This window comes from Zeugodacus cucurbitae, chromosome 4, assembly GCF_028554725.1.
Source record: "Zeugodacus cucurbitae isolate PBARC_wt_2022May chromosome 4, idZeuCucr1.2, whole genome shotgun sequence".
Taxonomy (NCBI): Eukaryota; Metazoa; Arthropoda; class Insecta; order Diptera; family Tephritidae; genus Zeugodacus; species Zeugodacus cucurbitae.
The window spans coordinates 55,060,784-55,075,492 of record NC_071669.1 but is presented as its reverse complement, the minus strand read 5'-3'; the positions used below and the strand labels follow the sequence as shown (position 1 = coordinate 55,075,492).

General features: G+C 34.0%; 2 protein-coding genes across 2 annotated transcripts in view; one reads left to right on the top strand and one right to left on the bottom strand.

The window, feature by feature from the left end:
* Positions 1-14,709, bottom strand: part of LOC128921571 (uncharacterized) — a 163,703-nt gene that overhangs the window by 108,729 nt on the left and 40,265 nt on the right. The gene's annotated exons all lie outside the window — the stretch shown is intronic.
* LOC105211077 (transmembrane channel-like protein) overlaps positions 1-14,709 on the top strand; it is a 57,477-nt gene that overhangs the window by 16,807 nt on the left and 25,961 nt on the right. Inside the window, exons 2-4 of the mRNA XM_011182349.3 lie at positions 8,488-8,633; positions 11,663-11,733; positions 12,200-12,463. Of these exons, the coding sequence (XP_011180651.3) occupies positions 8,488-8,633; positions 11,663-11,733; positions 12,200-12,463 (481 nt within the window). The remainder of the gene's footprint in view (positions 1-8,487; positions 8,634-11,662; positions 11,734-12,199; positions 12,464-14,709) is intronic.

The following is a 14,709-nucleotide window of genomic DNA, read 5'->3' as shown; positions in this document are numbered from 1 at the left end:
ATGAATTTCAATCGCTCATTTGTCGACGAAAAATTTTCAGTCGGAAGAAATTATTGAATCTTGTCGATCAAGATACACAATAGCAAATTGATAAATAGAGTGCATCTATTTCTCATTCCTATTCCTATACAATACAAAAATGCTTTGCATGTGGATATTACACTAAATAGCATACTTTTCTAAATGCTAGAGCGCCAGGAGAGTATCTCCATATTCCCCATTCGAATATGACACATCTTCATTGGTATGTATTTCTACTTCCTACACCAATTAGATTCAAATACGCTAAGGTTTTCAAATTTCACATATTTTACACATTCTGTCTTATAAAACTTCGATGTAATATATTCAACACGGCTTCCATCGTAGGCGGTGCATCGATCTATTTTTCCTCCAATTCATTAGGGCAAAATTTCTTTCCAACAAACCTTTTCTGCAGAAGTGTCTGTGATCAAGGTAGCAGTGACACACTGCTCCGTAGTATGGCCTCTTTCAGATAGGAATGCAGCAGAGCTACAATACTACCATTGAAATCGATGATACAGCGCTCCAGGCTAGTTAAGGAGTATTTAACTTCCTTATCAATAGCTTCTACCTACTTTGGTATCTGATTTGTGTGGATACTCGGTCACTGCGGAACCATTGCAAACGGCAAAGCGAACAAGCCTGCAAGTGTGTGTACCCTAGCAACATTAACACCGGAATGGGAGCGAATTGGCAGTCCATGCATGGTCTACTTGCACACGAGCGCTGGACTTACAGACCTCACACTGGACAACAACCAGCACCCGTGCAGTTTCGAGGTTCTTTTGTCCCGCAGTGGAGCGCAAAAGGTCATTTGGACTGCTTTCTCTTAACAAGATCCATCTCGGCGCCATCATAGATGTGCTCACTGGACACTGTCCGATAGGTACACATGCGGTGAGACTAAGGTTCGTAGATGCAAGCTCATCTAAGCGCTTGACCGACTGAGGCTGATACACCTTTATAGGCACATTTTTGGCGAACCTAGCGATTTAAGTAGAATTGACACTAGCCGACTCAAGAAATTTGTAATAGATTTCAAGCGCTTTGAGCGAACCGTGAGCGTCTTACTGATCCATTAAGAGTTTTTGGTACAATTAAAGACAGTCAGTGCTCATAACTGTACAAGTGAGATCTTCTACAAATGCAGAGATCTGCCTTTTAACCTAACCTTTTCTTCAGATATGTGAATATGGTAATACTTTGTAGTAATTTGCAAGACTCGTGCATTGTTTTAACGCAACAGCACTTTCTTTGCTTAATTGGGGCCATTTTTTTAAGACTTCGTATTTCAAAGCTGGCTGATAAAGCAATCTCATTGCCAAAGTTAATTGTTTCCCATTTCCCAGATTTCCTTGCGTATTTGCCATAATTTTATCAGCTCACTCCTTCGTGTTTGCACACATTTGATTATTAGCTCCGGTATGAAGAGTACATTGCTTGTGCTCCACAAGTTCACTTTAATACTATGTTCGGACCGACATTGAAAACATGTTTTCATTGGCAAAAATGGGTTTTCGTTCTAAAACTTGTATTTTCATCCATTCAATACTCGTCAAACGAAATCAGTTTTCGCTGAAAACTACTTGAAAACATACATTCCACTCATTATAATCGAAGTCTGATTTAGTTTAGTCGATATAATTGGAAGACATATTTTGCCATACACAATTTATCAATTAATATTTGTTTAAATTTTCAAAAGAATAGAGTAAAAACAAAAGTACAAAAAAAAATAAATTCGTAGGGTGAGAGGGAGTAAGCGCTCCTAATTTAATTGAGGCAAAATAAGATGTGTGCTCTATGCGGGCCCAGAACAAATAGCTACCTTCATTATTAAAATTTTCTTGTCGTGATTCTATAAAACACGATCATTAGTAATAATTATAAGTAAATATTAAAGATTCTAAAACATATCATTCTCGTTGATCAAAATTTAAACAAACAAATAAATTGTAAACTGTCAATGAAAACGCATCGAAAACACATTATGTCGGTCAAAACGACTTTGGTTCCACAATCCACAAATTGTGTTTTCAAGATGATTTCAATGTCGGTCCGAACGTAATACAAAGTGATTTCAAGTAAAAAGTGAGATGTTTAAATTAAATTATATTAGTGTGTTATTCATAACTGTTGTTAAGGGGCTATAGCAGTGTAACCCATGAAAAATTAGGCTATTTACGTGATTTTTTTTTAAATAAAGTACTCGATCGAATGTTCCGAAGTTTTTTGGACATTAAAAGGTATATTTTCAGCTATATTATAAGATTTTTTTTAACAAAAAAATTAAATACTAACGAAGTTATACGCTGTCTTGGGAGGTACCAAAAAAAGAGTTCCTCAACTGCTGACATGATTCCGGCCGAAATTGACCATTTTCAACAAATCAAAAAGATCGGAAATATATTCAAGAATACTCAGCTTAAATTTGAAGTCGATCGGTCAATTTCTCGTGGAGTTATGATGTCAGCAGTTTTGAGAAATGTTGTTTCGAGGAAAACATTTTTAAAATTTCAACTATAGCTGCATGTACCAGCGAATGGTGGCTCTTTAGAAGATACAATCTCACCGCTTTCACGGGTTATTTTCGAAAGTATTAACTATCGAATAAGCAAAAAATTAAAAAAATCGATTCTTTGAAAATGTCACACTGGTATAGCCTCTTAATTGCATGCTATAAGTAGACCCAAGCACTACAACCATATTCTATTTTTTGCTTTATTTAATTCATATGTGAATTGGCCTTCTATAGCTATGATAAATCCTTAGTATACTGTTGAAGATTAACTCGAGTATGAGTTGTTTATTATTGCAATAATATGTCTAACAAATATTTCCTACTTTAACGCATAAATAGAAATCCGCACAAGTTTCCCCAAGAGATTGATAAATCACTTGTAGCAAGCTAGGTATATATATTTGTTGCGAAGTCAAGTTATTGTTATTAGAGCTTGATGAATTTTTACTCGTTTTCATATATATGTGTCTAGGTGTGTGTTTTTGGCACGTGCGTGCAAAAAGTATAATGACTTGCTCACAAAAAAATATTAACTTAGATAAATATATATCAGATATAAAGGGTGATTTTTTAAGAGCTTGATAACTTTTTTAAAAAAAAAACGCATAAAATTTGCAAAATCTCATCGGTTCTTTATTTGAAACGTTAGATTGGTTCATGACATTTACTTTTTGAAGATAATTTCATTTAAATGTTGACCGCGGCTGCGTCTTAGGTGGTCCATTCGGAAAGTCCAATTTTGGGCAACTTTTTCGAGCATTTCGGCCGGAATAGCCCGAATTTCTTCGGAAATGTTGTCTTCCAAAGCTGGAATAGTTGCTGGCTTATTTCTGTAGACTTTAGACTTGACGTAGCCCCACAAAAAATAGTCTAAAGGCGTTAAATCGCATGATCTTGGTGGCCAACTTACGGGTCCATTTCTTGAGATGAATTGTTCTCCGAAGTTTTCCCTCAAAATGGCCATAGAATCGCGAGCTGTGTGGCATGTAGCGCCATCTTGTTGAAACCACATGTCAACCAAGTTCAGTTCTTCCATTTTTGGCAACAAAAAGTTTGTTAGCATCGAACGATAGCGATCGCCATTCACCGTAACGTTGCGTCCAACAGCATCTTTGAAAAAATACGGTCCAATGATTCCACCAGCGTACAAACCACACCAAACAGTGCATTTTTCGGGATGCATGGGCAGTTCTTGAACGGCTTCTGGTTGCTCTTCACCCCAAATGCGGCAATTTTGCTTATTTACGTAGCCATTCAACCAAAAATGAGCCTCATCGCTGAACAAAATTTGTCGATAAAAAAGCGGAACACCGAACACTGATTTTGGTAATAAAATTCAATGATTTGCAAGCGTTGCTCGTTAGTAAGTCTATTCATGATGAAATGTCAAAGCATACTGAGCATCTTTCTCTTTGACACCATGTCTGAAATCCCACGTGATCTGTCAAATACTAATGCATGAAAATCCTAACCTCAAAAAAATCACCCGTTATAATACATAAGAATATATGTATTCTTTATATACATACATCCTCTTTATATTCGAATATATTTATTAGTATAAACTCCTCTTTATGTGCATATCCGCCATGCGCCCTTAGAAGTGCTGTTTTAATTAAGCCGGCAAAATTAAAAAAAAAAAAACAAAAAAATTATTTTTTTTTGCAAATTATCTCACTCTGCTTATATTTTGCACGCGCTAAGCCACTAACCGTTTTGTTATTGTTCTTTTTTTTTCATTATAGTATTGCAAATTAGTTATTCGCGTTTTTAATTTGTCTGTGAAGAGCATGCTTACATATATATAAGTGCCGTCAGATATACAGATATACGTATATAGTATATATACAGACATTCTTTTGGTCTTCGCTCAGCGCTGTGACCGATAAAAGACAAACGCGAGCTGTGGGTGAGCTGTGAGCGCGGGAAGTCAGAATATTTTTTAATAATTACACACAAAATGTTTATATGTGTGTGTCACACGATGCTTATTACAAGCACAGACAGCCATTTCAAGCCACGCCAACATTGAAGACACTACACTCACACTCACATACATTCACATACACTCTTATAGAAAGCAGTTTCCAACCATAAGAATTTTGCGATTTTCTTTATCAACCCTTGCATGTTTGATTTTCATTCATTTACATGCGACCGATGACTGTGCCATAAAAATTGTTAGTCGCCGCACTCTAACAGTCATGCTAGCGGTTATATGGCGTTCGGAGTTGCTGCGCAGCGCCCATTAATGTCCAGCTGTGTGTAACGAAAACATATTAAAATTAATATGTAGATATGTATGTCTGTCTAATTCATTTGAGGCGCATGTGGTGTGTTCAATGTGCCGTTATTAGCCATACACATACACACTTATATATAACTTCATAGCTATACACATTAAAGGCATTTCAGCCGACACTCATACGCCGCGGTGTACCCCAGCCGCACGAAATTAATGTGTGGTGAACTAATGGATGACACAAAGCAACAAAAACAATGAAAAATTTCAGCATACAAGCCTTTCGACTTTAACCCGCTATATGCCAGATTGAAATTCAAATTCAAATTCAAAAGAATTTCCACCTCAACACCGCCAACAACACCAACACCATGAACACCTCCGCCAATCCTATTTGGCATTGAGGTGTCACAGTTTGGAATTAGAGTTGACGTTGCGGCTGACAGTGCGGTCGACGTCGCTCCAAATGCCTTTCGCGATGCTTCGGCTCATTCGTCTTCTTTCAGTCTTATGAAATAATAATAATAACAACAACTACAACAACAACAATACATGTTGTTATTGTAATTGTGCTTATGGTTTTGCTATGACTATTAGCACTGCTCTTTCTTGTTGTTTTTGCTTTTGTTTTTGTTTTTGCACATTTCGTAACTGTCTGTGTCGTGTATGTTGATTAACCGTTATCTGGGCGAGCGTTTGGTCTCACACCTCTACTTAGACACACACATACACATACACACGCGCTGAAATTGGATTTGTGTCGTCTTCACATTACTTTTAGAATGCGGTAACGGTGTGAGGGGGGTCAAGCATAACGCAGTGGAGTGGTCTTTGATTGGCGGTTGTTGACTGGCTCCGCCGCGTGTACGCTTGGTTGGGTGTGTGCCTACTTCGAATGGCATACTTTCACTCATATTCATGGCACATTTGCATTTGTAGTTGTTATTAGAAAAAATTTAATTCAATGTTCGGTATAGTTAAAAAAAACGACAACAACAACAACAACAACAAGCATAGTAATATGTGAGAGCATATGAAAAAAATGGAAAATTGAATCGCAGCGCTGCCCTGTTCGCGACGGCGATTGGCATTTTGTGGAGTGTCCGCGCGATCTGGTGTGGAGTCGGTTCGATGTGGAGCCGCTTGACTTCTTGACTTTGGCATTCAGTCGTCGTAATCAGCCGGTGGTGACCGCTACTAAAGCTATTCGAACTGGCCAAGCAAGCGGAATCGGAAACGGAAATTGAATTGAATAGAGATTGGAATTGATTTTTATAAACGCTTTTTCTATTTCTACAACTGGCCAATAACGTTATTATTGGCAAGAAAAAATAAAAATTTAGTCGTCTAAAATTAAAAATAATTTGCGAAAATTCGGAAACAAATTTTTTAAGCGAAGAAATTAAAAAAAAAATTGTTAAAAATAATTTGTGAAAAACTTAGAAAATCAAATTAGTGAAATATAAGATTTATAAAAATGTGGAAGCAGTGTTAAATTTCAAAAACAAGTATTATAGCAAAGAATGAATGTGAAATATTAAACATTATTAATTATTAAAAAAATATTAAAATACAAAAAATTTCCAAAAAATTCAAAAAAAAAAATAAATTGAATAAATAAGAAAAGCTGTTATAACAAAATATAAAAATCTTGACAAAAAATTAAATAAAATTTAACAAAATTAACAAGAAATATATATATAAAATTGTGAAAAATTATCGAATAAAAATTTTCTAAACTAAACAATTTAATTTGGTTTTTTGAAATAAAAAAAAATACTTTTATAAAGCAAAAAATAAAAATTTATGAAATTTGAAAGTAAAAAACATTAAAAAATCGTTTAAGAAAAAAAAAACAATAAATAAATAAAAACTGCATTTCCAACCAAATATTAGTGATTAATCAAGTATTAGAACGTTTAATAGCATTCATAGTGTTTTATCAGCAAAAGTGATTAGTATTTGAAATAAAGCAATCTATTTAAAAAAAAAATATGCAAAAAATTTTATATTTATTACAAGAAGTATTAAAATGTTGATGTTGAAAAAATTTTGAACAAAAGTTTGATATATGAAATTTAAAACGAATAAAAATTTTAATAAAACAAAAAAAACTGCGAAATTTTGACATACAAATATTCCATGACGACTTAAAAACTAGTCGTATTGAAACGAATTAATAAGACTACAAGCTAAACGGAAGCCAAATAAATCAAAGCATTTAAATATTAATACAAATCAAATTATATAGGTAAAAATACAACGAAAATATTTTTTCCTAAAAATTTTAAGATTCTTCAACATTTTTTGAATTGACAATAGCGTTTCGAAATTAAATTTCATATTAATTTCCTTCCATAACTCAAACATCCCTAACTCGAAGTTTTCCATAACTTGAACTGTTGAAGTGGCAATAGAAGGCAACTTTCATACTAATTTCCATCCATAAATCGAACTTTTTGACCAGGACATAATAAAAAATTTAAAATTTTATTACCGGGGCAGATTTTTTCAAAGAATCCCTCTGTATCGTATGGAGACGAACAAAAAGTATGATATTACATTTATGGATTGTATAAATCATGTAACAAAGGCATGGGATATAGACGTCAAGAGTTATTAATATCATACTGCAAGAAACAAAATTACAGAATACATATTTTAACGTATTTAAATAAAACTTTATGCGAAGTAAATAATTAAACTGTCAATAATTTTTTTTTATATTTCAAAAATTACAGCTTTTTGAAAAATTTATTTTTTAATGAAAATTGCTATAACTCGAAGTCTCTCTTACTCGACTTTTTTTTGTGGATTATGGTGATTCGAGTTAGAGAATTTCAATCAAATTTCAATTCAAAATCCTTTAATTTGAAAACAAATATGTTTCATGAGTTAAATAGTACAAAATAACGTCTCCTGCGATGGAGTAACTGTTATAATATGAAAATTGTTACAGAATCGAACCTTGCCATTGCAAAAACATATTATAAATTCGGACTCTCAATTTGAAACCATTTAAAAGTTTTTGTTTTTTTTTTTTACGTAATGTCAAGAATTCGCTGTTCTTTTTTAAGTTCAACACTTTTTCTGATTTAATCCAAAATTAATATGAAATGTTTCCAACCTCAGAAAAGTTTAAACATTTCAAAGTTAAAAAAATCATACAAGAGACTGTAAAGTAGCTTCCGCCGAAAACTTAATACTAATTTACAGTTAAAAGAGATACTTGTAAAAAGTAGATAAATCATTATAGAACGTTATATAACAGAACCAAACTAAATTGTGGGCAATAAGGATTAGATCTATTTAAAGAACCTCTTAGCAAAATATTAAATATAACTTTCTGTCTCTATACTTATCTTAGTGGTTTAAGGTTTTTTTGTCGACACACCTAGGCCCATGTTAGGACCTGAAAACCAGAAAGCATAAAATTATACAAAATTTTAAGTATTAACAGAAAATGATTAGTAATTCACACCTAATGATTCCATTACTTCTAAACACAAAAGGCTCTGAGATGTTTTAAAACTGTATAACCAATCAATTTCAATATAACTTGGCTAAAAAAGACCAGAAAATCATAAATTTAAATATATTAATGAAATCGTTAAATAAGTATACTAAATAAGTAATAAATAATTAATATACAAACTTATAATAAATAATATTAAAGTGATATAATTATCTAACTCACCAGGACATAACATCACCAACTGCGGGTGTAACTTCACCTCACCAGTTATCTGTTACTTGGGCCACACCGCCCTACGACACCAGCGAACACGATTGGAGACAACGACCGGAGTCAGCGGATGCCAATTATTTGAGCGGCAGATTAAGAAGGTGAGTGTGGCATTAATCACGTAAATTTTTCTCTAAATATTCCATGATAATTTGCTCAAAATTAATTTCTATTTACTAATAATTGAAGAAACCTTCGCTTAAGTTAATTTCAATAAAACTGAATACATCGAGAAATTGGCGAATTGCAACACATGGTGTAATCGTCAGTACAGTTTTCAATAGGATTTATCTTAAAAGTTCCTTTTCAATAAAAATATAATTAATTTTTTTTTATTGTAAGGCAAAGGAATCATGCAAAATTAAGTATGTTATGTATAGAACACACTACAAAGCGTCCTCAAAGAATAAATTTTTGTTGAACTGAGGCTAGCTGCGCAATCATCGATATCCTTTTATTTTTAATTTTCTGAATTAGTAGTACTTTTAAACTTTCTTCGCAAGAACATGTAGGCAAATTAGATTCAAATAATTTAAAATTTTTGTATTTATGCTATATGCCAGACATCAACAGAGTTGACGAAAATGACTATAATGCAAGGTAATTTTTAAAAATTTAATCCAAGTTAGTAGTTATGAAGAAAACAAATATTTTACAAGCAATAGTGTCACAAAAAAAACAAAACAAAACACCACACAATCGCTTTTATAAGACCTAAGCAGCCTTTTAAATCTAAATATAGTCACAAAAATAGAAAAGTAGGGTACAGTATGCAAATATGCACTACGTTTGTAATATGAACCCTATATACTGGCTAAAAAAATGGGTTGGATGGGTTTGTTTTTAAAAAGGAACCCAAAGTTGGCGTTTTGCTTTTCGTTTCTCCAACGGCAACTTCATTGGCAAGAGCACGAGGATTCACAAAATATTATGTGAATACCTTTTTTGATATCCTTGAAAAGGAAATGAACCATTTCAATTATTCAGCCAACAATGTTTTCCATCAAAATTATCCCAAGTATTGTCAAGGAAGGGTAAAAGGCAAATTGGGAGCTCAACAACTCCCTGGTCTATATTCCTCTCCAATATCTTTTTTTCATTTTTCTGGGTATTTTTATGTTTTTTCAGTTTATAATATATTTTACGTTTGGAGTTATTGTTTCACAAAAATAAATAAATACTAATTGTTTTTTTTTTAAGTTAATGAAATAAATTTGATTGTAGCATGTATTTGGTGAACTATATACCAAAACAAGAATGATGATTGCCTACTTTCCAATAATATTGTATTCGTAAGAAAAATATTTTTAGCAAAAACCCAATCAAACAATTTACACAAAATTAACTTAAACCTATATTTTCCCCACAATTCTTGAATTAGAGCATTCTCAATTATAATTTTTTTTGTTTTTTTGCAATTTTCGAATAATATTGGGCCTAATCATTGATACGAATTCGATTTCAATACGATAAAGATTTTCGATCGAAAATTTTCATCCAATCTTTGATTTCGTCGATAAACTACCTTACCACAAAGTGAGAACGTAAAACTGTTTTATCGACCTTCATCGACAAATGCGACAAATTTGATAAATGGAATTGTCTGCGCTGTTTGCTTTGTTCAAAAAAATTTAAACCTGGCCTCCTGAACTTAAATTTACTTAAATGAAGGGCCCACTCTCTGTTTTAGATATGCTTTGTACATTTTTGTTATTTTTTTGGTTACAAACATAAAATCAGGTTCTCCATATTAATAGCCCATAATATATACAGGTGGTGGCTTTACACATTTCATTTAATCCAGTTTTGTCCTGGATTGGAGAGCCTAGACCATTTAATTATTGTGAAATTTCTTCCCAAAAATTATTTAATTCGCCTGAGATTCTTTGATAGAATTCTTTCACTATTCCGGGTGGGGCAACTTTATATCGCTTTCTAACACTTAATCCTATTTTTGATAGTATTTTTTCGACTCTTGTCTCCAAAATATTCATTTTAAAATATAATTTAGTCCGTCATCAGTAATTGTTTACACAAAACTCCAAGGTTTATTTCTTTTAAATTTCCACAACTCATTCACCAACGCATAGATTTCGACCAAAATTTTCGATTTTGCGGTTTCAATGATTTCGTAATTAGCGACATCTATTAGCTGCAGAATGTATTTTTTCCGGTCGGTAAGTGAGTTCACCTCGATTGTAAATTTTATTTTCGATACGGTTTCAATGATTCCGCCTAATGATATTGCATATTTTGAGTGGAAATTACTGAACCGAAGCGGCAATTCAATTTCAGTTATAATTTCATACCAAAAGGTATAGGTGAAAAACTTCTACTTAACTTCTTTAGTTACATTACAAACATTTTAAATTTCTTTAAAATTTTCATAATAGAAAGATAATAATAAATAAATAGAGTAAAATATTTTTAACTTAATTATTTATTATTTTATCTGAAAAGCGAATACTTTTTTTATTTATTTAAAATTATTTTTATTTTAATTCATTAATTTATTTTAATTAATTTTACTTTTTGTACTTACAGGTTTTTAGTGATTTATATATTTATAATGAATAAACTCATGATTTCGCATTTTATAAGACTTAAAATCTACAAGCCTTCATTTTGCATTTAAATTGATTTGATTTTAAGCATGAACAAGGCTTTCTTTAATATTTTATTGGAAACCCACTCATTTACATTAGCATTTAATCCTTAAGAGCATAGGCACACATTCACATACAAACACATAACTTTATATAAAACAGTGTTGAAGCCGTAATGCTCGAACACAGCAGGACATATGTACAATCAACATATGAGTATACAATGCCATCGGGGAACCTAATGTACCCCAGAGAGTTGCATGTCTGATTAATGTGACCTTTTTGCAATCAATTGATTTCGTTTTGAGTAAAAACGAGAACAACAACAAAGAAAAGTAATAATAAACCAATTTCACTGGCAAACATGTTGCCACCTACAGAAGCGAAGCGGCGCAAATCTCAAATCACTTTTCTTCATTTATCCTTTCACGCTATTCCGAAATGGAAAACGAACACATGGACGCGCACACATGTGCTTAAATGGCATTTGGGCAATGGGCAATGGTCAACGGTTGGACGGACAGATACAGTTCACAGGAGGAGAAGCCGTACGAGTTTTCGTGCCATTCAGCAGCGAGTCCTGTGGATGCTTTTGGTGAGTTGAAATTTAATCGAGCAGAAGCTTCAAACACACACACACACACAAGGAGTGGAGATAATGCGAGATTGTTGCAGCGGCGTAAAAGTGGAAGATAGCACGCGAGCGCATGATTTCGAGATGAAATGTATAGCGCACGTTGCCACATTATTATGTTGATGGTCGGCTATTACTCACTCACGAAATATAAAATTTAACGTTTTTTATTTATTTCAAGCATTTATTTTTTATTTCTATTAATTTTTTGGCAGCAGACCTTAAATCACGTATACGCCGTGTGTGTCCGCGCGCGCCATGACGAATGCGCAATTTCACTTTTACGCTGCTCCGCAACTCGCTTGGCATTGATAACTGCTTGGAATGCGCATTTTGTTTTACTATCTATTATTGTTGTAGTTTTTGTAGTCTACTATCTACTATCATGAACTCTAGTGAGCTTAATCTATTCTCCGCTTCTTTGCAGAATCAACGCCTCAAGGTCAATTGAATGAAGGTTGCAGCGCCAACGACAGCAATAATAACAACAACAATCAGCAAAGCGATGACGAGTTAGACGATGAAGAAGACTATTCGGTGTCTGTAACGGCAATAATACAGAGACGCGCCAGTGTACGCGGCTACCGGGGTAAGCGAGGCAGTCGTTATTCGCGCAGAGCTTCCAGTCCAATGGATCATCTGATGGACACCGTGGAGCGGCGACGCTCCAGCGTCTACACATCGAGTTCAGGCAAGTTTAATGGGAGTAGTTGTGTAAGTTCATCTTTCTAAGCTCTATTTCCGTTTCGGTTTTCTTTCGATTTTTTTTTTTTGGTTTTTTTTTCGAGATTTTTTTTATATTTTTTTGGTGAATTTTTGCGAATTTTTTTTCTTTATTTTTGTGACTTTTTTATGTGCACACAACTGTAAATGCAGTGCCTGCCATAATGCACATGTATGGCCATGTGTTTATCAGCGTGTTCGCTGCTTTACGACCGCAAGCGTATTACAAGCTCATTTGTACAGTTGTCGACGCAGCAGCAAACACAGACCAGATAAGCCGAAAATTAGGCCAGCAAACAAACAAATCTTTCAATCTTTCGATTTGATCCTTTGTTATGTCGCCTGGAAATCGTCAAATGTCATAAATACGTGCGTGCGTGGGTGCGTGTGCATTCACTGGGGACCTGCTCGCCAACGTGACCCATTTGTTTGTGGCATTTGACTTTGACGACGCACGAGAGCAACTAATCAAAGCTGAGCAGCGAATTACTTCAGCTGTACGTGACTTTTTCTAATTTGATTTGTTTCTTGTTTCTGTTTCTTGTTTTTTTGCCAATTTTTTGTTTTTGTTTTTATTTTTGTAAGTGTGTGTTTTTGTGGCTCAACATGGCACATATATCATTGGTATCGAGCATAATACCTTTGGTTTTTGCTGATTTTCTTCGAGTGACATGTTGATATGTATACAAATGAAATAGTAAATATTTATTGCATACAGGGTGGTTCATATACTACTTTCATTTAATACATAAATAAAAACTAGAAATAAGTGATATTTGTTTAATTAAAGGAAGAATGCTCTGAGTGACCAAAATAAATATAATATAATTCATTCCTCCAGCTTCAGTACTTTAGATCAGTTTTCAAGACCTTGCTGTTGCTTTCTGACTAGAAATCTTGAGTCGATCACACGATATTTATTTTAATGACTTCAATATCTGATGGATTAGACACCTAATAAGGGTTCTCCAAGATTCCAAAATTGTAAGAACACAAATATCAGATCCCAGTAATCCAACTGAGATCGTCGAGCGTCCCGATAACAAATTTATGGAACTTATTGTGCAAAAACCGGATATATCAATAACTAGTGCTCCATTTTACTCAAATCAGATATCATCCTCACACATATTTTACATTGCTGGACGCACAACAAGCTTTTACTATTATCTTTTATAGTTTTTACTTCACAAAAAATAATGTTTCTAACTGAAAAACAGAAGGGTTAGATTATGGGGCAGATTCTTGTGACAATATAAAAAAAGTTCCCACTTGGACAACTAAACACCTCAAAAAAAGTAGCCTAGGTCCTCAGGAGGCGACAGAGCGCTTTAAGCTTTGCACAATTCTAACGAAGTAATTATAAGGTACGCGGTAAAGCTAGGGATCAAGTCAGACGCTAGTTGCCAAAGCTGTTTGGAGGAAGACGAAGAGGAATCGTTCATGCACTTCCTCCTTCAATGTCCAGCATTCGCCAGACTTAGGTTAAAGCACCTTGATAGGCATATCTTCGGCGAACCCAACGAAGTGATTGGAATCGACATCAGCCGACTTAAGAACTTTAGTATAGAGCACAAGCGCTTTGTCCCATCATAAGGGTCTTAGTGATCCGTTAGGAGTTTTCCGAGTGTCACAATGTGCAGTCGAAACTGTCTAAGTGAGATTCTCTGCTTCTGCGGAGATCTACCCCTTAACCTAACCTAGCCTAATTAGAAAGTCGTCCTGCCATGATGCCAAGATCCCAATCTTCTTCCATGCAACTTGCAAAAGGCCATCGCGACCCTGCTCCAACTGCAACGTCGCGCTCAGATCACTTTCGCAGGAATTTGGATAAAGAAGGAATGTGGAAGAACTATGAGAATAATCCAGGTATCCAAGGATGCAGTCCAAGTAATCGGGAATTTTAAAATGAATAACAGATAACCTGACTAAAAAATAATGAAATAATCCGTGACATTCGTGGTATATATTGCCACAATCTGGGTGGATTTTTCGAAGCCCAGCAGTGGATAAAATTTTTCGACTCTTGAACCTCCCAAAATGTATGCACTATAGTTCCACTAAGATGCAATAATAGTTATTTATCACGCTTTATAACAATCATGATCTGCAGCTGTCAAAATAGTGTTTACTTGTGGAAAAAGATATACCCGCCACACAAATTTCGATTATTCTCTGTTTTCTTTTTTTAAATTTTTACTCCAGTAAAAGGAC